The sequence below is a fragment of the Heptranchias perlo genome, chromosome 21 (assembly GCF_035084215.1).
Source record: "Heptranchias perlo isolate sHepPer1 chromosome 21, sHepPer1.hap1, whole genome shotgun sequence".
Classification (NCBI taxonomy): domain Eukaryota; kingdom Metazoa; phylum Chordata; class Chondrichthyes; order Hexanchiformes; family Hexanchidae; genus Heptranchias; species Heptranchias perlo.
The window spans coordinates 13086208-13113352 of NC_090345.1; the positions used below are offsets into that span (position 1 = coordinate 13086208).

General features: G+C 43.1%; 1 protein-coding gene across 1 annotated transcript in view; it reads left to right on the plus strand.

Moving 5' to 3' along the window:
• The window catches only part of smc3 (structural maintenance of chromosomes 3), an 80617-nt gene that overhangs the window by 26386 nt on the left and 27086 nt on the right, over positions 1–27145 (plus strand). Inside the window, exons 10-18 of the mRNA XM_068002110.1 lie at positions 247–327; positions 928–1092; positions 4901–5022; positions 8546–8759; positions 12583–12686; positions 14266–14365; positions 15211–15371; positions 15874–16015; positions 16407–16557. Coding sequence (XP_067858211.1) covers positions 247–327; positions 928–1092; positions 4901–5022; positions 8546–8759; positions 12583–12686; positions 14266–14365; positions 15211–15371; positions 15874–16015; positions 16407–16557 — 1240 coding nt within the window. The remainder of the gene's footprint in view (positions 1–246; positions 328–927; positions 1093–4900; positions 5023–8545; positions 8760–12582; positions 12687–14265; positions 14366–15210; positions 15372–15873; positions 16016–16406; positions 16558–27145) is intronic.

Genomic DNA, 27145 nt, shown 5'->3' on the forward strand with positions numbered 1-27145 from the left:
AACTCAGTTGAGTATAGAGGGCTTTTAGATTCTTTATCAATTTCTAATGTCACTATTGTGATATGAGGAAGAGATCTGTATCTGGGCTGAAATTTTAAAATTTATTATGAACATTGAATTTCTTGACATAAGTGCTAAGAATTTGGCCGATAAGGTGCAATTCCACCATTTGGTTCCATTGATAAATCATTCTTCTAAAGTTCATATCTTGCTTTTGATTGATTGGAATATAATTTCTGTTGCCAGCTTTCTGCAAAACGGGAGACCAGTGGTGAGAAGTCAAGGCAACTACGTGATGCACAGCAAGAAGCTAGAGATAAAATGGAGGTAATGTTTTTCTCATCATAAATGAATTGCTGGGTATGTGTGCACTATGATTAATTGTTAGCAAATGCATCTGGGTTGAAATTGATGCTCTGTACAGATAAGACTTTTTATTGGAATGTTATGTATGAAAGTTTAGATACAGTATATGAAGCTGTAATTTACCATCATTCCAAAGCATTTCCCAAAGTAGCCTGAATTTCAAAAAAGATCCTTGCTGCTCATTAATTACAGAAATATTATTTTCTCTGCTTTGTGTATTTGTTTACATTTAGTTAATGTGTAGGGTATCTCAAGAAACAGAGGCCCATCAGACGGCAGCCTGTGGTCCTAGTTAAGACTACAAGTTTGATTTGATTAAAAATACACTTTTACAGTAAACCATAGTACAAAAAGATTGAATTGTTACTCTGCTAAATTAGCTTATTGTCAGATTTACGTGGGTTAGAAAGTTTTGTAAGTTCTCTCTATTTCATCACTTTTTGTAGATGTAATTGGGTGTGCCATCAAACTGATCGCGTTGTTAAGAATGTGGCATTGCTTGTCTTACCATTTGTATTTGAAACTAATTCAAAAATATATTCACTTTTCTTCAAAAACAAGGATATTGAGCGGCTGGCGCGTGAACTGAAAGCAAAAATCTCATCTATGAAGGAAGAGAAAGAGCAGCTAAGTTCTGAACGACAAGAGCAGATTAAACAGAGGACCAAGCTCGAGTTAAAAGCAAAGGATCTACAAGATGAAATGGTTGGGAACAGTGAGCAAAGGGTAAGGAAATGGGAATTGTCAGGCTAGATATTTTGAATGAGTTGGGGGGACAGCAGTGAGAAAAAGGTCCTGTCGTGCGGGGCAGTCAAACAGCTGCTAGAACAGGAGTTTCCAAACTATGGCTAGTGATTTGGATCTGCCCTTCAAGTCTATCCAGCCTGCAAAACCCCTGCTCTTCTGTTCCACTATTTTGGCTGCTACACTGTTGGATTTTAAAGTATGGGGCTGTTTGATTGAAAAATGTTTCCTGATTGGTATAAAAAGGCCGGTGCCAGAACAAAATTGTTCTCCAATTGGTGAAAATCCAACAATGAAGGAACAGTCTCTCTACTGCTTTTTTATACTGATCAAAGTATTTTCTAATCCACGAGAAGTGTATTTAAAAATTAAAACACATAAAGGGAAAGAAAATCCTATCCACTGGAACTTCACGGATTGGAATATCTACCCTTGTATGTGAAAATAAATCTTCCTCTTTTGTGTCTGTATATACTAGCAGACCTCCTGTGGTGTTCCCCAAGACAAACCAAATGGTACATTCTTTTATAAGAACAGAAGCATTATACCATGCAATGCTCAATGTTTTACTCTACTGCTAAGGTGCATCTGTGTTGAAGGTGGCCTGTCCCTTCAAATACTTATCCAATTCCCTTTTTAAAGCCACAGTTGAATCTGCCTTCACCACCCCCTTAGACAGTGCATTCCAGATCATAACCATTCGCTGTGCTTTTTTAAAAAAAAATTTCTTCATGTCACCTTTGATTCTTTTGCTGATCACCTTAAATCTATGTCCTGGTTCTTGACTCTTCCGCCATTGGGAACAGTTTCCCCCTATACTCTGTCTAGATCCTTCATGATTTTGAATATCTCTATCAAATCTCCTCTCAACCTTCTTTGCTCTAAGGAGAACAACCCCAGCTTCTATAGTCTATCCACGTAACTGAAGTCCTTCATCCTTGGAACCATTCTTGTAAATCTCTTCTGCACCCTCTCTAAGGCCTTCACATCCTTCCTAAAGTGTGGTGCCCAGAACTGGACACAATACTCCAATTGTGGCTGAACCAGTGTTTTACAAAGTTTCATCATGACTTCCTTGCTTTTGAACTTTATGCCTCTATAAAGCCCAGGATCCTGTATGCTTTTTTTTTAAACCGCTTTCTCAATCTGATAATAACAACTTGAGGTTAATTGCTGTTAGGGAAGTTTGTAGATCGGCAGGTGTTTGTAAATTCATGGCTGTAGCTTGGAACAAACCAGTATAAGATGGCTGGCTGCCTGCCTATTTTTTAAAGAAAATGTACTTTTGATACACTGACGTGTAGTAGACTCAAAACTTTTACATTTAAACAATACCTATGTAAGAACAGCTTAATAGCTATGACCTGGAAATACCTCAAGCTTTTTGATTCCCTTCTATTTGAGGGAAAAGCTTTTCTCAACGATTGAATGCAAAGCCCCATCTAACTTAATCCTGGTGTTGATGCCAGCAAAGCTTGGCAAGCTCCCTGTCTTTCCAGGTCTGTCTGCAGTGCACATTTTAGCAGTAATAATCTATAAATTGGTGACAGTTCATGCCATTTTCAGGTAACATACAGCACAAAACTGCCAATTCTGCCTGCCCTTTAGCTCACTGACCCTGTCCACACTTTTTAAATAGAATCATTAGCTACTTTCAAGGTATGTTACTAATCCAGTGTTAGATAACTCTGAAAATTTTTGTCTTACCCTCATTTTTTGTTAAAGTTGTCTCCCTTTTCCCTAACCACTCATTTTCTTCATCTGCTGCCATGAAGATGTTGACTCTAGTGCTGGGATAAGGTCCATAGGTACCAACAGCCATCCATTACATCGCTCAAGTGGCTGTTTCTCATCTGGCAGCCTTGACAGGCTAATCATCTGTGGAGGGCAGCCCAGCTAACCAGATCCTGTTTTTACTCATGCCTATTTTCTAGCAGGGGTCACTTGAAAGTAAGAAGGAAAACCATCACTGATCTTACCCCTCTCTGGCCCAGTGTCATTGAGGTCAATTGTAATGCCCCAATTGCTGCCATAGCTAAGATAAGCTAACTTTTTATCACAGGCTGAGAATCAAGAAATTTTTGTTATGTTTGGCTGTTTTGCACCAGGTGGTGTATTTACCCATTGGGGGAGCTCTACCCTTTTTTTGCACTTTATGAATATTTTAAAGCTCCATTTTCTTACATTACCATTTGATTGCAGAGCTATGTTTCTCCATGAAAGATGGATTGTTCCTCTCATTTACTGGCATTGAAATAATATGGGTGTTTGCTACAGTGAAAATTATTGTAAATTTATTTTGTATGGTTTGTTTCCTTCACAATTTTAGCCCAGTCATCATTATAGGTTCCCCCTTGTTCTTTTATTGCCATGTCTACACATTTACCCAGGGAATCTCTTTTGTCTGTTGCCGCCTAATACATTATCAAAAGGGGACAACTCCCAGAGGTTTGCTTATTTGATGAGTTTCCATGCCCTTTTATGATATGCAGCAGCTTATTCACTTATTAATTGCCATTATATTCTTGTACTTTAAATGCATTTATTTATCTGCAATATGTTTCATTTTTAAGCTGGTTTTCTTGGCCGCTCCTGATGCAAATGTGTAGAATATATTTATACATGTTTTCAGCAGAATAATCTAATTATGTTTGTATCTACCCATTTTATGTAAGTTATTGTACCGAACAGTTTGTCTACATAAAGCATTACACTTTAAAGGTAATTCAATGTGTGAAGCACTTTGATATGATGAGGTGCTGTATAAATGCAAGTATTATAGTAATTAAATATATCAGTAGCTGAAGAGATTCAATTGAATGTTCTGACGCATCAAATTGCCGTCAAAAATTGTTTCATTGACGCACGTTATTTCAGAGTCTTGTTCAATTATGTAGTGACATCATGCTGAACAAGCTGTGGTTTGTTTAGAATTGGACTTCATAATTCCGTCAATGCATGTGTCAATCACCCAGCTAAGACCAAAAATGCTTATTTATCTATCCCCTTATCATAAGACCAGCAGTCATCTGAGGATTTGAGCAGCCAGATAAAGCGTGTCCACTGTTGCAATATGCTCATACCAGCTGACTCAGTCGTGACTTAATTATGGATTTAAAATATTGATATATGGAAAATTTAAATAATCCATTTTCATTTTTAAAAAAAAAAGACATGAAATTTACTGGCACAAAATGCATTTTAAAAAAAAAAGACGCCTTCCGGTAAGGTTTACTGTGATCTACCTGTTTATTGAAGAGCAGCGTTTCAGGTCTGTTCAAACTGTGGAGGGCATTAAAAATGCAAACCAACACATTAAAGGGAAGGAAAGTCTTGGAGATTTGTTGTCCGATGTACTACCCTATTGTTGTAGAGTAAAATAATAATCTCATTCGAATTTTGTTTGAGGTTTTTGTGGAAGTATCTATTTGTCTTGCCTGCATGGAGACTCTTAAGTCAGGTCTCTCTCCCTGGTAGGCCACACTAGTGATATCTTCAACTAGGAGTGTCCCAGTGCATCCTGCAGCACATCCATGGGAAACAGACTACCCTGAACGCTACACCAGAGCTGCCTGACCCTAGGAAACCATGCTGTTAGCTGGATTTGCAGATTTCCCAGCTGATTCTATCTGGTATATCTAACTGTAAATATCATTTTTCCCATATTGTGGAGCAGCTTACCTGAGACGGTACTTGCCCCTAGAAATGCCTTCAATTTGATATAGAAGAGATACGGAAGTAGAAACTGTATTTATACTTATGTTTTCCTATTCATTTTTTCTTTCTGTAGAAACGTCTTTTGAAGGAAAGACAAAAGCTGTTAGAAAAGATAGATGAGAAGCAGAAAGAACTTGCAGAAACAGAACCAAAATTCAGTGCTGTCAAAGAAAAAGAAGAAAATGGGATAGCAAGGTCAGTAGAAATTGGTTTGAGATAACCAAGATAAAATTAAATAACTTGCTATTGTACAAGGGGATGTTTCAATAAATACATTTTTATGTGCCTTATTTTTTTTCCTCACTGATTTCTTAAGGTGTTAAATCATGCTGAAGTATAGTTCTATGGGTGCTGGCAGTCCTCTGGAACCTCAGCATGTTGCCATTTTTGAAGTGTAAGTCAAGACAGTGGGTGCAGACAGTTTATTTGACTGTGGGAGACATCACAGCTGAACCTGATACTGTTCTTGCCCAATGTCAATGTGTACTTTCCAGCAGGGGTCACTGCATAGCAATCAGAATGGGAACCTTGGCTGATTTGGGTGCTTCTAACATATGCTTCTATTACTAAATGGTTTTTAATTGTTTTTGAAGACTATTTGTTTATACAATAAATATAAATTATAGTAATTCTTGGTTCCAGTGGTATGCAAATAATTCATTAGAGATTAATTTGTTTTAATATTCTTCATAAGCACCATATACTGGAAAACTATTCATTGTACTAATCTTGAGGATTTGAGTACAGGAGTAAAGGTGTCTTACTGCAATTATATAGGGCCTTGATGAGACCGCACCTGGAGTGTACAATTATTGTGTACAATTTTGGTCTCCTTACCTAAGAAGGGATATACTTGCCATAGAGGGAGTGCAATGAAGGTTCACCAGACTGACTCCTGGGATGGTGGGATTGTTGTATGAGGAGAGATTGAGTAGACTAGGCCTGTATTCTCTAGAGTTTAGAAGAATGAGAGGTGATTTCATTGAAACATACAAAATTCTTACAGGGCTCGGCGGGGTAAATGCAAAGAGGATGTTTCCCCTGGCTGGGGAATCTAGAACCAGGGGTCACAGTCTCAGAATAAAGGGTAGGCCATTTGGGACTGAGATGAGGAGAAATTTCTTCACTCAGAGGGTGGTGAATCTTTGGAATTCTCTACCCCAAAAGGCTGTGGAGGCTCAGTCATTCTGTATATTCAAAACAGAGATCGATAGATTTCTAGATATTAAAGGCATCAAGGGTTACGGGGATGGTGCAGGAAAATGGTGTTGAGGTAGAAGATTAGCCATGATCTTGTTGAATGGGGGAGCAGGCTTGAGGGGCTGGATGGCTGCTATTTCTTATGTTCTTATGACCTCTCAACTGGCCAATCAGGGATACAGCCCAGAAGCTTCTAGGGTGGATGACCAAAATCAAAGTCCCTGGAATTTACAATGCTGTGCCCATCTGTACTCAAGCCAGGAGTCATAATAACAAGGAACACAGCTGGGGAATCCAACTGCAGCCCTCTCAAACGCTTTCTTTTAATTTGTTTTATCTTAAACTTTCTATTTTTTGTTTTCCTTCTTGCTGTAGTTCCATTTTGCTATTTTTTTTCCTATTTGAATATTCTTTATTTCTCGCTTTGGCTCATTTTTCCTTCTGCCCCCTTTTATGTGTTCACATTGTCTCTGATGTGTTCTAAATTGTATCTTGCTCATATGAAGTTGTACTGTGAGTTTAAAATAGAACTCTGTTGCTTCTAAAGGATTTCTTTTGTCTTAACACTCAGCTTCAAGACAAACACAATACTGTCTGTAGAAGAACTGCTAGTTCAAGATTAGGTCAGCACTCGTCTGTTTCTCATTGCCTATAAACAAAAGCTGATCAGGTCACAATTGTCTGGCTAGTGTGTCCACTTTTGTGAAATAATAATATGGGCAAGTTTCCCACTGAAGAAACTGAACTGATTATGTGATTGCCACAACTATTATGTGGGTATCCTGCCAGATAGAAATACCAAAGGACTTAATTTGAGGCTTAAACATCTCTGCAGACACCTATGGGGCTGCAATCTACACATGGTACCTACTTTGCTAATAAATAATTACAATTACCAGCATGTTGAAAGGAAAGAAAAACCTTCAGTTTCTTCAAAGAAGCTGGCCTTCACTTCACTTCAAAGGATGTGAGGGGTATAACTGGACAGCAGCCCTATAATGGTTAGTTAACTCAATTCAGCTATTTCCATATCACAACAGTTAGACAGCTCCGTTGGTGCAGATAAATACACCAACATAAACCATCATCAAAGGACTCTGTTTTAAAGATTCTGAAAAGGGGACTTTGTTTTCAAATTAAGGAAATAAATAATAAGTAAGTTTAAACTTATTGTTCTGTTATATGTTTTTGGGAAGTTCTTCCTTGTTATAAATTCAGTTGGTAGTTTAGCCGGCATTATATGATCTGACATAAACCCCTTAGCTACTTCCTTCTTTTAAGGCATTATTTAAAACCCATCTCTTTGACCAAGTTTTTGATCACCCCTCCTAATATCTCCTTTCTCTCGGCATCCAATTTTGTCTGTGGTTACGCCTCTATGAAACATCTTGGGATTTTTTTTTACATTAAAGACTGACCTGGTGTGACTGTCTTTCATGTGCTGAAGTTGAAATGCAGAGTTAACCATTACTTGTTCAGCCAGGGCAATCTGTGACTTGGCCACTGTGGCCTCAGTATAATTTCTGCCTCAGCAATTTGAAGGGATTTTGCGCTGATAGAGCGAACATGAGCATTTGGTTTGGTGCTGCTGCCATTGCTCTGAAATCCACCCCATAATGTAAAGATGGAAGACTCCAGAATGTACAGAGCTGACGGATAACAGAACGACAGTGAAACCTGTATAACCGGACACTCCCAAAAAACGGACACTTATTGACTGTCTCAAATAACTTGCATTATAACAGATACAAGAGACACTCTGAAACTACAGACACTTGCAAATTATGAACTACAGACAGCCTTCCATGCACCAAATCCTTTTACATCTTAAAACACGGGACACAGCCTGCCATCACACATTAAAATGTAATGAGCCTAATGTATCTGAATCTGAAGATCGTAATGACTGATGGATTGTCACTGGATTCCTTTTTGTTCCTGCCTGTATTGGGGTTTGAATCCCCCCTGCAGCTGCTGTCCCGCTGGTATCGGGGTTTGAATCCCCCCTGCAGCTGCTGTCCCGCTGGTATCGGGGTTTGAATCCCCCCTGCAGCTGCTGTCCCGCTGGTATGGGGGTTTGAATCCCCCCTGCAGCTGCTGTCCCGCTGGTATGGGGGTTTGAATCCCCCCTGCAGCAGCTGTCAGTACATATGATGACCATCTTGAAAATAAGGACACCTGCAAAAAAAGGACAGCTGATATCAGTCCCTTAGGTGTCCATAATTTACAGGTTTCGCTGTACTTCCGTTTGAAGTAGTCTGCACGGTATAAATTGACTGAACCAAGAATGCCAACAATTCCATTGAAATGTATATGAAGAACGACTTTACTACTGGGAGTTGGTCTCTTTTAAAGGCAGCTTATTGAAGAAGGTATGTTTAGGGAATAGTAGCTTCAAAAACACAGTCATTAGCTCTGTCTCATCTGTGTAAAGGCCTGATGGTGACATACTGAGAAAGAAATGGTGGTAATCCTGGTAGTCTTTTGATTTACATTCAATCGCTTTTGTTCTGCTTAGGTTGGCACAGGCCACCCAGGAAAGGACAGACTTGTACGCTAAGCAGGGTCGAGGCAGTCAATTTACGTCAAAGGAGGAGAGAGATAAATGGATCAAGAAAGAGCTAAAATCACTCGATCAAGCTATCAATGATAAAAAACGACAAATTGCTGCTATTACCAAAGACCTGGAGGATACAGAAGCCAATAAAGAGAAAAACTTAGAGCAGTACAGTGTAAGTAATTAGTAGCATGATGGATTATTTGAGATGTTTGTCAACCTTTTGTGTGTTACATGGTGTAGTGAGTTACTCATCACTTGTTGAGAATTTTGTTTAAAAGGAATTCTTGTCCAAATTAATTTTTCTCTTCTAAAAATTTTGACATGAATTCTAAATGAAGGAAACTACCTGAAAAGGGATTTGCATCAGTAAGCAAAAGGAAGAGCTTGAACAGGTCACAAAAATGCTCTGAATCATTAGAGAAATTAAAAGACAAACAAATATGCTCCAGAACTAGCCGCGCCTCTAGCCAAGCTGTTCCAGTACAGCTACAACACTGGCATCTACCCGACAATGTGGAAAATTGCCCGGGTATGTCCTGTCCACAAAAAGCAGGACAAATCCAATTACCGTCCCATCATTCTACTCTCAATCATCAGCAAAGTGATGGAAGGTGTTGTCGACAGTGCTATCAAGTGGCACTTACTCACCAATAATCTGCTCACCGATGCTCAGTTTGGGTTCCGCCAGGACCACTCGGCTCCAGACCTCATTACAGCCTTGGTCCAAACATGGACAAAAGAGCTGAATTCCAGAGGTGAGGTGAGAGTGACTGCCCTTGACATCGAGGCAGCATTTGACCGAGTGTGGCATCAAGGCACCCTAGTAAAATTGAAATCAGTGGGAATCGGGGAAAACTCTCCAGTGGCTGGAGTCATACCTAGCACAAAGGAAGATGGTAGTGGTTGTTGGAGGCCAGTCATCTCAGCCCCAGGACATTGCTGCAGGAGTTCCTCAGGGCAGTGTCCTAGGCCCAATCATCTCCAGCTGCTTCAATGACCTTCCCTCCATCATAAGGTCAGAAATGGGGATGTTCGCTGACGATTGCACAGTGTTCAGTTCCGTTCGCAACCCCTCAGATAATGAAGCAGTCCATGCCCGCATGCAGCAAGACCTGGATAACATCCAGGCTTGGGCTGATAAGTGGCAATTAACATTCGCGCCAGACAAGTACCAGGCAATGACCATCTCCAACACGAGAGAGTCTGACATTCAACGGCATTATCGTCGCCAAATCCCCCACCATCAACATCCTGGGGGTCACCATTGACCAGAAACTTAACTGGACCAGCTACATAAATACTGTGGCTACAAGAGCAGATCAGAGGCTGGGTATTCTGTGGCGAGTGACTCGCCTCCTGACTCCCCAAAGCCTTTCCACCATCTACAAGGCACAAGTCAGGAGTGTGATGGAATGCTGTCCACTTGCCTGGATGAGTGCAGCTCCAACAACACTCGAGAAGCTCGACACCATCCCGGACAAAGCAGCCCACTTGATTGGCACCCCATCCACCACCCTAAACATTCACTCCCTTCACCACCAGCGCACAGCGGCTGCAGTGTGCACCATCCACAGGATGCATTGCAGCAACTCGCCAAGGCTTCTTTGACAGCACCGCCCAAACCTGCGACCTCTACCACCTAGAAGGCCAAGGGCAGCAGGCATGTGGGAACAACACCACCTGCACGTTCCCCTCTAAGTCACACACATCCCGACTTGGAAATATATCTTCCTTCCTTCATCGTTGCTGGGTCAAAATCCTGAAACTCCCAACCTAACATCACTGTGGGAGAACCTTCACCACACTGACTGCAACGGTTCAAGAAGGCGGCTCATCACCACCTTCTCGAGGGCAATTCGGGATGGGCAATAAATGCTCGCCTTGCCGGCGACACCCACATCCCAGACGAAGAGCTAGGGAGTTTCCCAGTGTCCTGGCCAACATTTATCCCCCAACCAAAATCACTAAAACAGATGATCTGGTCATTTATTTAATTGCTGTTTGTGGGACCTTCCTGTACTCAAATTACCTGCGGCGCTTTTACATTACAACAGTGACTACACTTCAAAAGAGCTTCATTGGCTGCAAAGCGCTTTGGCACGTCCTGAAGTCATGAAAGGTGCTATATAAATGCAACTCTGTTTCCTTGTTATAAAGCCACTGAGTTCATTTGTGTATTGGGTTATCATAGTTGGAAGTTGCATCACTCTTAGGAAGGCAATGAATGAAATGTTTGGACATGTAAACTGTTAGTAAAATTTAAACTGTTCGAGCACTGAAGACCTCTGAAATTTAGAACTATGTTCTGTCAATTATGTAAACTTGGTTTTGCCTAGTCACAAAATGATGTTGCTCTTAAGTGTTAATGTCTCACCTAATGGGGGATAAAATGCGGTGATCACAAATTGATGGTCAGAGATGGTGTTTTCTTTGTGCGTGTCCTGCAGTACTACTTTCTGGTGCTGTATAGAATCTCTTGAACAGAAATGCAGAATAAGATTATTGTGATATTGTTTATCATTTCTGCCTGATCAGTTACATTCTTCCTACAAGCGCAATATCAAGCGTCCTCATTCTAAAAAAAAACAGTGGTTAAGATATGAGACTATCTTTTGTGAAGCTAATGATTCAGTCTTCGATGATTTTCACATAAATGACTGGATTCCATGCTTTTTATTTTATTCTGTTTTATTTTTGGATAAGTTTTTCTCCCTTTTTGTGTATTTTTATTCCCTTTGTTGCCTAGTATGACATCCATGATAAAGAGTGCAGACGTGTAGGTTACTTTCTGACTTCACAAAGCCAGTGGGGAGCTGTACTTCTGGGAATGCATATCTTCTTCTGGCACAAGCTACAAACAGTTTTCTGACACTTAATTCAAATGGTTAGAAAACCATGCACAGTGGGCGCCTAGAATTCTGATACGCACACCCTGCAGGCAAGGATCCCTGCCAGGAGTGGGAAGTTGGAAAATTACCCTTAAAGTCGACTACCAAACTGCTACCATTACCTTGTTACTGCCTGCCAGGAATTGTACTGGGAGTGTCATTGAAACCACTGTGTCAGCCAATGAATTGCACTGCATCAGCCAATGAATTGGGGGCGGGGTGGGACTTACGACAGGATTTACAGCAAACAGTCTATTTACTCAGCAAACAGCAAAGCAAACAAAGTCTATTTACAGAGTCTATTTAAAAAGAGTCTGCAGTAAACAGAACTCATGACCAAAACTGCAGTAACTTCTCCCGATAAAAGCAGGATGATTTCTCCAGCAAAATGTAGTGAGTGGAGGATAGTTACACACAAATTTTGCGCGTAAAATCAATCCCAGTCACTCCCAGCCACTTAGTGCGATCTCCAGGCGTGATTGACGGGGGAGTTACCCAATCACTCCATTCTGGCTGGGAATATTGGCGTCACTATATGCAGCCCAACTGTAATGCTTTCCTGCTGAAAGGTACTCTGGAGAGATGCCCCCGAGAGATTCTTGGTCCCTCCATGCTCCAATCAGGATTTCAGCCTGCAATTTCCTTCCTTATTAAGCATTAGCTTCTATTCAGTATCATTGTATTCCCCCACCATTCCATTGAGAATTTTGCTCAGCACTTATGCTTATAGCTAAGTAGGTACAGTACAAAAATCCCAGCATTGATTTGACTCCAGTTTAATGTCTGGAATTGACACAGTTGTCCCCCTCTCTCTCTCTCTCTCTCTCGTTCCCCCCCCACGCCCCCAACCCCAGCCACCGCGTCAGGCATCTGAATATCCACCAGTCAATTAGAGTCTGACCCCCCTCCAGCCAGCAGGAGGTGCACCAATGAGGAAATATGAGTATAAATGTGATGCAAATAGCAGGAAAATTCCACCACACGTTAGACGAGGATGGTTAAGCAGCCCTGCGCACGTCGTCATTGTAGTTGGGGAGTAATGGGGTCAAAAACATTGTTTTGTAATTTCCCATGATACACAGGACTTATTTTTTCATTGTTCATTAGAAACTTGATCAAGATCTGGCTGAAGTGAAAGCACGAGTGGAGGAACTTGATAAGAAATACTATGAAGTGAAAAACAGGAAGGATGAGCTGCAAAGTGAGAGGAAGTAGGTTCATAGATAGTTACAATACATTGTAATGTTCTTAAACTGGCAAATATTATTTGGGATACCAAAGTATCATACTATTTGCATTCACAGATCCCTAAAATAGTGTTTTTAAAATTTTTTTATATTTATTTTAACATTGTACATTATCACAGACCTATTAATTCATATTGAAATTTCCTCATGTTTGTGTGTGTGTGTGTGTGTGTGTGTGTGTGTGTGTGTATTCCTACAAACACAACTAAACAAACGAATTGCGATTGCTGTCATGAAGCACAGTATTGGCAAGACTTTTTAAAGCACATCGATTATAGAATATAGCATTTTGCGAGCAGCAGGGGCTCGTAGTGGATGGTTAATTACAACATATATGTTCACCGCTTTCATACAGCAACCTGAACCCATGCCTAAATGCGGCAAATCCTATTTAATGAGATTGAACTTTGGTGGCTGCTCATCGTTTTGCCTATAATTAGAACTGGAACTGATGGGGTTTTTTTTAAACTTAAAATTTCTGCTCCAGTTTCCTACCATCTTTGAGGACACTTACTCATGTTGAGGTACAGTTCCAAGGGTTATCCCCTGGTACCAGGTCCAAAGGGGTATTCTTAACTCACGGAACAGTGAATGTTGCCAGGCTGTTCATGCATAGGGACCATCAGGACCACGCTTGAGTGCATTTCCATGCAGCATATGTGCTGCTGTCACAGGATAGTAAACAGGAATGTGCTGCTGTCATAGGAGAACAGTGCTCGACTACCTCATTAATTCATTGAAAATATTCAATATTCTACAGAAAACCATATGTTTTCCTTTGGCGCAGCCTCAATGATTTAAAAAGAACAATTCAATGTTATCCAGATTAAAATGATAATTCAAAATTGTAAATTTGCCCAATAGCTGCATTGAAGGCTCTTTTTGAACCAATTGAGAAAATTAATTTCAGATGTCTATTGCCAGTTTTCTTCCTGTTTAGAGAATTTGTCATGTTTGTTAATGTGGAACTTCTCAATATAATAAAACTTGTCACAATAATATGATTTAGCTTACACAAGCTCAGAAACCAGATGGTAATCGTGCTCCACATTTTAGGAACCTTGGTGTTTTATTCATTCTCTGGATGTGGTGTCGCTGGCATGGCTGGCATTTATTGTTCATCCCTAGTTGCCCTGGGAATCAGTGGCTTTATGGGCCACTTCGGAGGGTAGTTAAGAGGGAGTGGACTGGAGTTCCATATAGGCCAGACCAGGTAGAGATGGCAGGTTTCTTGCCCTAAAGGACATTAGTTGGGTTTTACCTGTTAGCTTCAAGGTCACTTTTTTTTACTGATACTAGCTTTTTATTTCCTTTTTTTAAACTGAATTCAAATTCTCAATCTGCCATAGTGAGATTTTAATTTGCCTTCTCTGGATTAATCCAGACCTAACTAGTCCAGCTACTGTACTACTTTGCACAGGTTGAGAGGTGTGTCAAACACAGACTAGGAATGAACTTCTTTGCAAGATTTGTATCATAGCAAATGAAACTTCTTGGTGCTGTAGCTAAGCATTTTTTTTAACCTATACTTCTTATTCTTTAGTTACCTATGGCGGGAAGAGAATGCTGAGCAGCAAGCATTGGCAGCAAAGCGAGAAGAGTTGGAAAAGAAACAGCAGCTTCTACGAGGTGCAACAGGAAAGGCAAGTCTTGTTACTAATCTGCAGTAAAACAAATTGTGCAGGAACAAAAACAAAGGCAGCATGTTGCCGGAGGAGCAGAATTGAGGATTATAGTTTGTAATTTTTTTTTTGGATAAAGTTTCCCTTTTAGCTTGTTTGTGGAAAACCTGCTCTGAATGGCACTTGCACTGTACTATGTTCTTGTTTTTATTGTATGTCCATTTGCCTCACCAGGTATGAGTGATAACCTAAGACATCAGTGTCTGGACCACAAACATTGTGATATGTCTGCAATGTATTACAGAAGCACTGTGATTTTTGTAGTTATCGGGTTCGGAGTCTACACCATTTACCTATTTTGTGGGTCAGATTATTCAAAGGCTTAGTTTGTTTGCTTCATATATATCATAAGTATAAGAATGAAAATGTCTCATTGGGAAGAAATGTTTGCATTATATTTCCGAACCTCTTTTCCGTCCCCCACTCCACCCTCGTCCAGGCTACATGTTGTCCGTTTAGCAGGTCAGGCAGACAACCTGTTTTCAGGTCGTCACTATTTCAGAAAGGAATGCAGGAATAACGTAGGGTGACTCTCTCCCTTTGATTTTGTTTTTCTGTACGTTAGTAAGGGAAATAATGCCAACCCTATTTGGTGCCTGCCCTCGATTGCATGGCTGAATGTGGGAACTCTGTATGTGGATGTTAGAGTTGGAATCCCCTACTACCTTGTGGCACATCCTCCAGGATAATTTTCAAAAGTTCACTTACATGGGTTAAATATTAAACTAGTACTGCACTTATATTTTCTAATACCTACTCTGCTGCTATTTGATTTACAAAAGGCAGTCTTTTTTTTTCCCCTGCAGGCCATTTTGAATGGTATCGACAGCATTAACAAAGTCTTGGAGCACTTCGGTCGCAAGGGCATCAACCAGCATGTCATAAATGGATATCACGGGATTGTAATGAACAACTTTGAATGCGATCCAGCTTTTTACACCAGTGTGGAAGTCACTGCTGGAAACAGGTAAGCAGCTTTTGTGAAATAAGGATTAAATTAAGTTTTTTTTTATTGAAGAATGAAATGTTGGTTGGAATATATTAAAAAGCTATAATGCAGTATAAGGCGATGCTTATAAACATTGCTGTATCTACAATGACAGTGCTGTTTCAGTGGTTGTGATGCAGTAAAATTCACTGCCTGTGTTGTATCCACCATGACTGTGTTCTGAGTCTCATGGTGGTAAAACAACACTTGATAAAAGACACCGTGTAAGAACAGTTTTAGGAAGGTAGGAATGTTTAGTACTGGCTTTTTAAAAAAAAAACTGATTCATCTGACCGGTGCTAAAGTTCCAAAAATACTGTACTATTTTCCTATCTCTTTAATTGCTGCTTTCATCCCCTCGCCCCCTCCCCTCTCTCCTTTCTATCGACCTTTCTTTAGCTTTGCTAGAGTACTGCTAGAAAATATCTTGGAACACTGCATAGTATGGGGGCTAACTAATGATTTGTTTTTATATTTTTAGACTGTTTTATCACATTGTGGAGTCTGATGAAGTTAGTACAAAGATTTTGATGGAATTTAATAAACAAAACTTTCCTGGCGAAGTCACTTTCCTTCCACTCAACAAACTGGATGTGCGAGATACAGCTTATCCTGAAACCAATGTGCGTAAACTCTTCTCCTGTCTGCTCTTCTCCTGTCCCCTCCTCTCTTCTGTCCCCTCAAGCTTTGCAGTACCTGTAAGCAGATATTCTATAATCTTACTGTCATTGTAGTATTCAATTTAAAATTAATTCCCTATGGTGAAACATTCCTAAACTATATAGTTAGTTCTTTCTCAGCATTAGAAATAGTTATGTACTCTTAAATAGTAATTGATCAAAAACATTTCATCGTGACTGTCTATTTATACAGTGCTTGTGCTCCAAAATATTCATTTGATTACTTATGTGGTCTTTATATTTGGTAAATCAGCTATCAGCAGTATTTCCTATCTTTTATTCTTCAATGCTGATTATTGAAAAATGTTGCTAAGGTGTAATTTTCACTTTCCAGGATGCTATTCCTATGATAAGTAAACTGAGATACGTACAAAGATTTGATAAAGCTTTTAAACACGTGTTTGGAAAAACACTGATATGTCGCAGTATGGAGGTATCCACCCAGCTGGCCAGAGCATTTAATATGGATTGCATAACTCTGGAAGGTATGTGTAAATTAACTCTAAATATGGGATCTGTTTTTGTGCAGGATATTTTCAGTTAATTTGTATATGTTTGAATATTGCTATCATCTGCTTGTTACAGGAAGATAAAGTAAATATAATTTGAAAAAATTTTGTGTTACAGCACATCACTCATTCCAACATTAATTTGTGCAACTTCTAGTGGCTATGGCACTGGAAAATCCAACATAGAACCGGAATTTTAAAATTTGTACGATTATGTGTTTGAAACAGCTTCCTGTGGTCAGTCATGGGGCCCGATTTTAGCACCCGCTCGCGGGTGCGTTCTCGGCGGGGGGCCCTGAAAATCCCGAAATCCAGGTGCGGGACCGGATTGCGCCTCGATCCCGCCCACTTCCGGGTTCCGCGCTGACGTGCGGGGGTGCGTGCGCAGCCCCTGCTGGTGGGAATCCCGCATGCAATTAAAGCCAGCGGGATGCCACTTGAGTGTATTTACTTTGCTTGTTCAGGTCATTAACTGACCTGATTAAGGGATTGTGTGTGATTTTGGATAAACATGGGACTGTTTCACACACTGGGGGAAACAGTCCCAGTTGAAATGGACGTGTTACAGCCGTCAGCCTGTGGCAGCTGCAAAGGTCCATTTGACAGGTGGGGGAGACCCTCAGCCATTGCAGGAGGCCGCTCTGTCACTTGGGACAAAGTTTGGCCTCCACCACCCTCCTCCTGACGGTCGAAGTCACCAACCTGCACACTTACCCCGGGGTCCGTAGACATGTACCTACCTTGCGGACTCCCTCAGATGTACATCTTGCGGATGGGGGCCGCCGTAGCTGCAGTCATGACCTCCTCGGAGGGCGAACAGCATCACCAGCCTCGCCATCCACGCCGTCCACCTCTGACACGTGGAGCTCCACAACAGAGTGCTGTGACACATCCACCTGTACAGCAGGAGGGAGGGCTACCGCAGAGAGAGATGCATCGCAGAGGGCACTACCCTCGCCACAGGTTCCACAGACCGAGGCTCAGCCTCCTGGACCTCTCTGAGCAGCAGTGCACACGGAGGCTCAGAGTCAGTCGACATGTAGCCATGGACATCTGCAGCCTCTTTCATGCCGAGCTGCTCCTGGCTGGCCCGTGCACCATCTTCCTACCTGTCACTGTCAAAGTCACCACTGCCCTCCCGAACTTCTGCTCCACAGCCTTCCAGGCTGCAACCGGGGACATCCCCGATGTCTCTCAGTCGTCTGCGCAGAAGAGCCCTGCAAATACACCTACACCCACTCTGCAGTGACATCAGTGCCACTGGGTGGCATCAGTGGTGGGTCCTCATAGGGATACCCAGGAGTGGGCATTATTGCACAAACCGGACAGGATTCGCGAAGACATGGCAGTAGTGGAGCCAATATAATGTGTGATGTGAGTTGTTCTTTAATTCAATATAAGTAACAACCATGACAAACCCTCAAACACCCTTGTGCATCCCCTTCATGCTCACGAGGCGTTTGCCTTACGCTGCCTACTGCACATATGTGATGCATGCCCTGTGGCTGCAGCACAGGTGGTGGCAGGTTGAGTGAGGCTGGCCGTGAGAGAGATGCACGAGAGGGTGAGTATGGGATAGAGCCATGAGATTGTATGAGGATTGGGTTGCGTGGTAGTGGCGGGGTGAGTACTCGCGAGGTGAGTAGGTGCAGGTAAGATGAGGATGGGGTTTGAGTGGGTATGAGGGGTGATGTGACAGAGTAGTGTTGGCAGTGGCGAAGGAGATGTGGGGTGGGGGCAGTGTTGTGGCAGATGGAGTGTAGGGGAAAGACTACGTGTTCTCACTGTGGCTGACCTACTGAGGTCATTGGAGCACCTCCTGCACTGTGTGCAGGTGGGCGATATGTTGGTGGCGCAGGTGACCCCCTCTGCCACCTCGAGCCAGGCCTTCTTGGTGGCAGAGGCAGGCCGCTTCCTCCCGGCCGCCGGGGGGAAGATCTCTGTCCTCCCCCTCCTCCTCACCCCATGTATTGATACCTGGGTGAGGCATCATTAAACTGGGAGCAGCCTTCCCCCTGGGCTGCTCCATGCTGTAATTTTTGCTGTTTGTGGCAGCATCTGTCAGTGGAGGACTGCCCCTTTAAATAGAGCGCCTCCAGCTGACAGATCTTACTGCGCATGCGCAGCCCGCCCGACGTGCAGATCAGCATCGGGGAACCCGGAGGAGCAGGTAAGTGGATCCAATTAGTGTGTTGCCTGCTCCGATCGCGCGGGCAACCCACTAATTTCACCGCGCCCGCTGGCCTACCTGCCGAGAACCCGCACCCCTGGTAAAATCGGGCCCATGGTGTCTGAGAGGAAAAAAAATTACCGGCTATAGCCACTTACGGGTTAATTGGATGAAGTGCTGTGTTCTGGACTTTCAGATTACAGTCTATACTTCTAAGAGGCCCATCTATCCAGAATTCGCATAACTCTTCTTGAAGGGAATAGATTGTTTTGAGCTGTGAGACGTTTTGTCACAGCTAGCAACTTTGTGTAACTGGAATTTTGCTTCTAAGAGATGTTAACGGATTGATGTCAAATAAAAACACGTCTTCAGTGTAGTTTCATGTCAAAAAAGGCAGGCTGTATTTGTGAAAGTGACCAGGTGATAAAGGGTGCAAAAAACAAAAGATTCCAGATAGTATGTTTACCTTATTAACACTGCAGGGGTCTTTACAATATTGTGATTTAATATTATGAGAATCTGCGCTATTATTTGTTTGATCATTATTGGTTGACAGCCATGTCTTCAAAGAGATTAAGAATATAAAATACAAGAATCTGGCAATGTTCAGTAGTTATGGCGTATGGGGTGATTACCATTCATTTCTAAAAGTTCTACCTGAAGAACCCATCTTGAGACTGCACTCTGTTTAACCCTTTTGAATTGTTTCTAAATTATTTTGCTGTTAGCATTTGTAATTTAGTTATTAGCCTGTATGAAATGAGCTTAATGTTTGATATTCTTCCACCTTACTGGACACAGTTACTGCTAGGTACATTAACTGTTCACGATGAACTAAATAATCTAGTATGCACATTACCTGATCATGTGGGGAATCCAGTATAACTTTTGAGAAGAAAACATTTAAAAAGCCCAAACCATAACAGTTTAAATTTTAGTACTCAGAAGTTTATTTGATTTTCTTGGACAAAGTGAAAATTGGATTAAAGATCAGGTGTGAAGGTCTTTTTAGATTAGTTTTATTAAAATGAATGCTCCATGGCATATGATGTATAATTGTCACAATATTGTAGTGATTCACTGATGATTCAGTTGAAAAGATAATTTTGTTTTTTTAAAAAAAAAGTGGAAGTGAGGAAGGGGCCTTAAATTTGCTTCACTCCTGCTGGTATTAAGTGAGTCACTAGCTACGATTAATGCAGAAAACAATATTTGCTTGCGCATTACACTGCTCCACCACACTGGATACCATGTTCAAGATCAGCTCCATAACTGCGACGATCTTTTGACCACTCCTTTGTCAGTATCTTGTTTATTACAAATGGTAAACTGACAAAAACAAACCTGTTTCAGTTTAGTCTCCAACGGCCTCATTTATTTGCAGCAGCGCTAGTAAACCGGTTAATTATTTTTATCGCTGAAATCCTATCCCACATCTGCTTACAATTCTCTTATTACATGGTGTAACACTGCTGCCCTTATAAGATGGGAGGCATGAATGATGGGGGAGGAGTTGCTAATATATTTAAAGTTTGAAGACTTCCTGCTTGTGCTATGATTTGACTGTCAACTATTTGTGCAATACCTGCGTGTTGGTTTTAAGCTGTAAAAGCATACTTACTATTATACTTCAGCCAACCAGGAGCAAGGTGGTGCTATGCTTTACAATATCTCTAGTCCTGGCTGCGTGAACCTCCACATCCACAACTGTAGTCTTCGCTGGATCTCTCCCTCACAACAACCTGCTATATCCCGTTGACTTTGGGTGTTGGCTGAATCCCTCCATCCACTGACAACTGCCATTCATGACCCAAATTAAAAAGGAAATAGAAGAACACAGAGAAAGAAAAATAGATGAGCAGGAACAATCCAGCAGAATCACAAGATCAGAGAGAGAGAGAGAAAACCAGAAGATGAGACAGAGGTGTAGAAGAGGAGATAAAGGGAGAGAAGTGGAACAGGTGATAAAGAAAGAACTTGCATTCTCAGGATGTCCCAAAACACTTGACAAGCAAATTTCTTTTTGAAATACATTCACTGTTATGTGGGAAATGCTGCAGCTGGGTGATCTGTTTTTTGTGGTGTTGGTTGAGGAGGTATGTTGACCAGAACTCCCTGCTCTTTGAATAGTGCACCCGAGCCTTGGTTTTAAAATCTCATCTGAAAGGCAGCACCTCTGATAATGGAGCATTCACTCGGTATTGCACTGAAGTGTCAGCCTAGGTAATGAGAAAGACAAGCAACCAAACAAAGACAATAGACATTTAAGAAAGAGTCTCCTCCGACTCACCGTGAGCAGCACCATGGGAGATTAGTTTATTTAATCTGGCGTATCGGTGTGCTTGTTTATCGCCCTGCCACCCCGACTTTTCATGGTTTAGATGTTGTATTGCATTGAATTGAGCAATGAAAAATACATTAAAATGCTAATGCTAATTATATCTGTTAATTAAAATTGTTAATCACAGAACTTTATAATTGCAAGATATGACACGTATATGTTTTTAAATTCATTTTTCCAAATTAATTTGCTCAGCTAGTCTGTGCTAGAAAGTAAGCTGAAGGACCCACTTTAAAAATCATTAGTGGTTAGTCAGTTTTACAGCATCGAACAGCATAGTACTGTTTCTGTTAGCTGATTACGCTCAGGTGCTGCATGGGTCAGTTCTGACTCACGGTGATGTGTAGTAGTGTAGGCTTAGCTGGTTGGAGTGAGATCGATATTCTAAGGTTTTTTGTGTGTGACACATGGACACTGGATTACTGTAGTTTCCATTATTGTATCATGTAAGGAGTGATGACACCATTCTTATGGGACTACCTGAATGTGCAAATCCCTTGGGCACAGATGTTATTGCAAAGTTTTGCCTCTGTGCCTGAAGTTAAGAGCTTGGCTGATCAGTGGGAGGATGGAACAGGCTGACTCATTCACAGTAGAGATGATGGGTTTTTATGTGCATTTTCTCTGGCTGAAATTACATCATTTTCTTCCAGATCAAGTTGATGTTTAGAGATGATGATCCATTTATCGTTGTCAAAGTGCAGCAGTCTTTTTGATTTTTTACTTTGACATAATTAAAAGTACAAAATGGTGTAAAGTTGTCATCTTTCCCCAAATTCGCTTGCAATTTATCAAACCCATTCAGTTGAAATTACAGGGTGGTGCTGTGTGTAGACTCAGAATTTTGAGTTTGCATGGCTGATGCAGTTTACAGTTCACATCCATTTTGCTTTTAAATGTATTTTTTTTCCTTTGGCTTCCATTTTTTTTTGTTCCTCGACTATAATTGACTTTCTGACATTTACAATAGCTGTGTAAACTCAGTATTTTAGCAGCAGACACCACTAATTGTTGTTGTCACTAGCATCTGATAAAGTGGACCATTTTGTAATAGTCAAAGAAAAGAGCCAGAGGCTTTGGGCTCGATTTTACCACCCGCTATCGGGTGCGTTCTCGGCGGGGGGGGGGGGCCCCCGAAAATCGCGAAATCCAGGAGTGGGACCGGATCCCGCCTTGATCCCACCCACTTCTGGGTTCCCCGCTGACACGCCGGCGTGCGCGCGCAGCCCCCGCTGGTGGGAATCCCGCAGGCAATTAAAGCCAGCGGGATGCCACTTGACAATATTTAGTTAGGTATTTCAGGTCATTAACTGACCTGATTAAGGGACTATGTGGGATTTTGGAACAACATGGGACTGTTTCCCACACTGGGGGAAACACTCCCAGCTCGAATGGACGTGTTGCAGCTGTCAGCCTGTGGCAGCTGCAAAGGTCCATTTGACAGGTGGGGGTGGGGGGGAGGACCCTCACCCATTGCAGGAGGCCACTCTGTCACTTGGGACAAAGTTTGGCCTGCACCACCCTCCTCCTGACGGTCAAAGTCACCAACCTGCACACTTACCCCGGGGTCCGGAGACATGTACCTACCTTGCGGACCCCCTCAGATGTACATCTTGCGGTTGGGGGCCGCCGTAGCTGCAGTCATGACCTCCTCGGAGGGCGAACAGCATCACCAGCCATGCCGTCCACCTCTGACACGTGGAGCTCCACAACAGAGTGCTGTGACACATCCACCTGTACAGCAGGAGGGATGGCTACCGCAGAGAGAGTTGCGTCGCAGAGGGCACTACCCTCGCCACAGGTTCCACAGACTGAGGCTCAGCCTCCTGGACCTCTCTGAGCAGCAGTGCACACGGAGGCTCAGAGTCACTCGACATGTAGCCGTGGACATCTGCAGCCTCTTTCATGCCGAGCTGCTCCTGGCTGGCCCGTGCACCACGTTCCTACCTGTCGCTGTCAAAGTCACCACTGCCCTCCCGAACTTCTTCTCCGCAGCCTTCCAGGGTGCAACCGGGGACATCGCCGATGTCTCTCAGTCGTCTGCGCAGAAGAGCCCTGCAAATACACCTACACCCACTCTGCAGTGACACAATGGGTGGCATCAGTGGTGCGCCCTCATAGTGATACCCAGGAGTGGGCATTATTGCACAAACCGGACAGGATTCGCGAAGACATGGCAGTAGTGGTGCCAATATAATGTGTGATGTGAGTTGTTCTTTAATTCAATATAAGTAACTACCATGACAAACCCTCAAACACCCTTGTGCATCCCCTTCATGCTCACGACGCGTTTGCCTTACGCTGCCTACTGCACATATGTGATGCATGCCCTGTGGCTGCAGCACAGGTGGTGGCAGGTTGAGTGAGGCTGGCCGTGAGAGAGATGCACGAGAGGGTGAGTATGGGATAGAGCCATGAGATTGTATGAGGATTGGGTTGCGTGGTAGTGGCGGGGTGAGTACTGGCGAGGTGAGTAGGTGCAGGTAAGATGAGGATGGGGTTTGAGTGGGTATGAGGGGTGATGTGACAGAGTAGTGTTGGCAGTGCCGAAGGAGATGTGGGGTGGGGGGAGTGATGTGGCAGACGGAGTGTAGGGGAAAGACTACGTGTACTCACTGTGGCTGACCTACTGAGGTCATTGGAGCGCCTCCTGCACTGTGTGCAGGTGGGCGATATGTTGGTGGCGCAGGTGACCCCCTCTGCCACCTCGAGCCAGGCCTTCCTGGTGGCGGAGGCGGGCCGCTTCCTCCCGGCCGCCGGGGGGGAAGATCTCTGTCCTCCCCCTCCTCCTCACCCCATGTATTGATACCTGGGTGAGGCATCATTAAACTGGGAGCAGCCTTCCCCCTGGGCTGCTCCATGCAGTCATCTTTGCTATTGGTTGCAGCATCTGTCAGTGGAGGACTGCCCCTTTAAATAGAGCGCCTCCAGCTGACAGATCTTACTGCGCATGTGCAGCCCGCCCGACGCGCAGATCAGCATCGGGGAACCCGGAGGAGCAGGTCAGTGGCTCCAATTAGTGGTTTGCCTGCTACGATCGCGCGGGCAACCCACTAATTTCACCGGGCGCGTTACCCACGCACCCGCTAGCCCATCCGCCGAGAACCCGCAGGCCTGCTAAAATCGGGCCCTTTGACTTCTGCCTTGGACGTTATAGCTGTGTATCCTGCAAGCCACCCTCCACCCACAACTTAGCAAAGCTTGGTACACGGTTGACTAATCATGTTGGACATAAGCTAAGCATTGAAAATTTGTTTTTGAGCAACTGCTAAGGGAATGCAGACAAATGTAATTCGAGGGGTGATGGGAGCCTTAACCTGTAACAGTATTGTACTGTAAAGATGTGTAAGTATATTATTGTAAACAATTTTACAACACCAAGTTATAGTCCAGCAATTTTATTTTAAATTCACAAGCTTTCGGAGGCTTCCTCCTTCCTCAGGTGAACGTTGTTGGAAATGAAATCCTCGAAATGAAATCGCATTTATAAATCACAGAACAATGCTTGGTGATTACAGACAGTTTTTTCAACTGCCCGTTGCCAAGGCAATCAGTGTGCAGACAGACAGGTGTTACCTGCAAGGTCTCCGAATATACAAATCACCAAAAAAAAACAGAGATAGAGAGGTAGAAACACAGAAAAGACAGCAACTTACCCGTTATATTAAAAACAGATAACATTTGTTCGCTGGTGGGGTAACGTGTAGCGTGACATGAACCCAAGATCCCGGTTGAGGCCGTCCTCATGGGTGCGGAGCTTGGCTATCAATTTCTGCTCGACGATTTTGCGTTGTCGTGTGTCTCGAAGGCCGCCTTGGAGTACGCTTACCCGAAGGTCGGTGGCTGAATGTCCTTGACTGCTGAAGTGTTCCCCGACTGGGAGGGAACCCTCCTGTTTGGTGATTGTTGCGCGGTGTCCGTTCATCCGTTGTCGCAGCGTCTGCATGGTCTCGCCAATGTACCATGCTCTGGGGCATCCTTTCCTGCAACGTATGAGGTAGACAACGTTGGCCGAATCACAGGAGTATGAACCATGCACCTGGTGGGTGGTGTCCTCTCGTGTGATGGTGGTATCTGTGTCGATGATCTGGCATGTCTTGCAGAGGTTACCGTGGCAGGGTTGTGTGGTGTCGTGGACGCTGTTCTCTTGAAAGCTAGGTAATTTGCTGCGAACTATGGTCTGTTTGAGGTTGGGTGGCTGTTTAAAGGCGAGTAGTGGAGGTGTGGGGATGGCCATAGCGAGGTGTTCGTCGTCATTGATGACATGTTGAAGGCTGCGGAGAACATGGCGTAGTTTCTCCGCTCCGGGGAAGTACTGGACGACAAAGGGTACTCTGTTGGTTGCGTCCCGTGTTAGTCTCCTGAGGAGGTCTGTGCGATTTTTCGCTGTGGCCCGTCGGAACTGTCGATCGATGAGTCGAGCGTCATATCCCGTTCTTACTAGGGCGTCTTCTGAGCAGCTTTCTTGCTAATCCAGCTCTGAATGCTTTCCCCAAAACCTAGGGGAAACTCAACAGCTTCTCTACCTTGGAAAAACAAGTTAGTTTGGAAAATGCTTGTCCCAAGTAGTCCTGAAATCCCTCCATGGTCTTGCCCATCCCCATCTCTGTAACCTCCTCCAGCCCTACAACCCTCTAAGATCTTTGCGCTCCTCCAATTCTGGTCTCTTGCGCATCCTCTATTTCCTGCACTGTATCGTTGGCGGCCATTTCTTCAGCTGCCTAGGCCCTAAGCTCTGGAATTCCCTCCCTAAGCCCCTCCACCTTGTTACCCCTCTCTCCTTTAAGTCACTCCTTAAAACCTACCTCTTTGACCACCTGCTCACTTGTCCTAATATCTCTATGTGGCTCAGTGCCGAATTTTGTCTGATAACGCTGCTGTGAAGCGCTGTGGGATGTTTTACTATGTTATAAGCGCTATATAAATGCAAGCTGTTGTTGAAGATAATCACAGTGAGCGAAAACTCACGTACAAAGTCAGTGGTGCAGTAAGCTGTTGGCGCTTTCATTACACTGCCCCATTGTAATTTTTTTTGTGGTAAGCATCCTAATTTGCATTGGGTGTCCCTCATCCGACCTGCCACTGTGAGCTGTCCATATAGGCATTGCACCTCTTGCCCTAGAGAAAGAAAGAAAGAGAGAGAGAGAGAGAGAGAGAGAAAATCTTTTGTGCAAATAAGTGGTAGATATTCTTGGACCATCTTGTTTTGTACTAATGCTACCTCTCATAGACACTGGGGTAGGTTTTTAACTTGCCGCCCAGGCATAAAACTACCGTTGGGGATCGGTTATAAAAACCACCTGATTTCAATGGAGATTAATGACCCGGTGGCAAATTGAAAATTCCTCCACTAAGTTCCACAATGGTATAGTAGTTGATTCTGAGACTTTGTTTTTCCCACTTCCCAGCCTCGCTCTTGTAACTACACTTGAACTTTACTTTTTCTCCTCCTTCCACCTTTTGGTTCCTTGGGCTAGATTTTCTCGCCCATTCATAGCAAATGGCTTAAATATTTAGCCCCTTATCTCTTTTTCCAGTTTTTTCACCTGCTCCATCACTGCTTGAGGTGCTAGGAGGGTTGGTTCTATTGAGGGTATTATGGCTACAAACAGCTCTGCAGCATGGCTACCTAAATGTTACGTGCCTGAGTCCATTGGTAATACTTTGGGAAGCTGCCTTTTCTGTAAGTGAAAATCCTAACATAGCTGTGATGCAGGTTTATGACTGGATGGGTATCTTTACAGTTCGACTATGTCTTGGCGACCACTGCTCACTATGTTTGATTGGCAGCTTGTCACGCTGTGTGGTCTGCGAGACCCTTTTGGTGTTTCAGCAATGATGGCCTCTTACTCTTTTTCTTCCATCCATCTAAGTGAAAATGTCAAGATTCATAACTGCCTGCCAAGACAACTGCAACACCCAAAACTGTACTTGTATGACAACATTCATAATGGCTTCATTTCTAGTAATTCTACTGTCAAATCCTAATCTCATTGAAACCCAAATTTTATTTCACTCCTGCCCCTTTGTATTTTTCTTCTTGTAATTCCTTC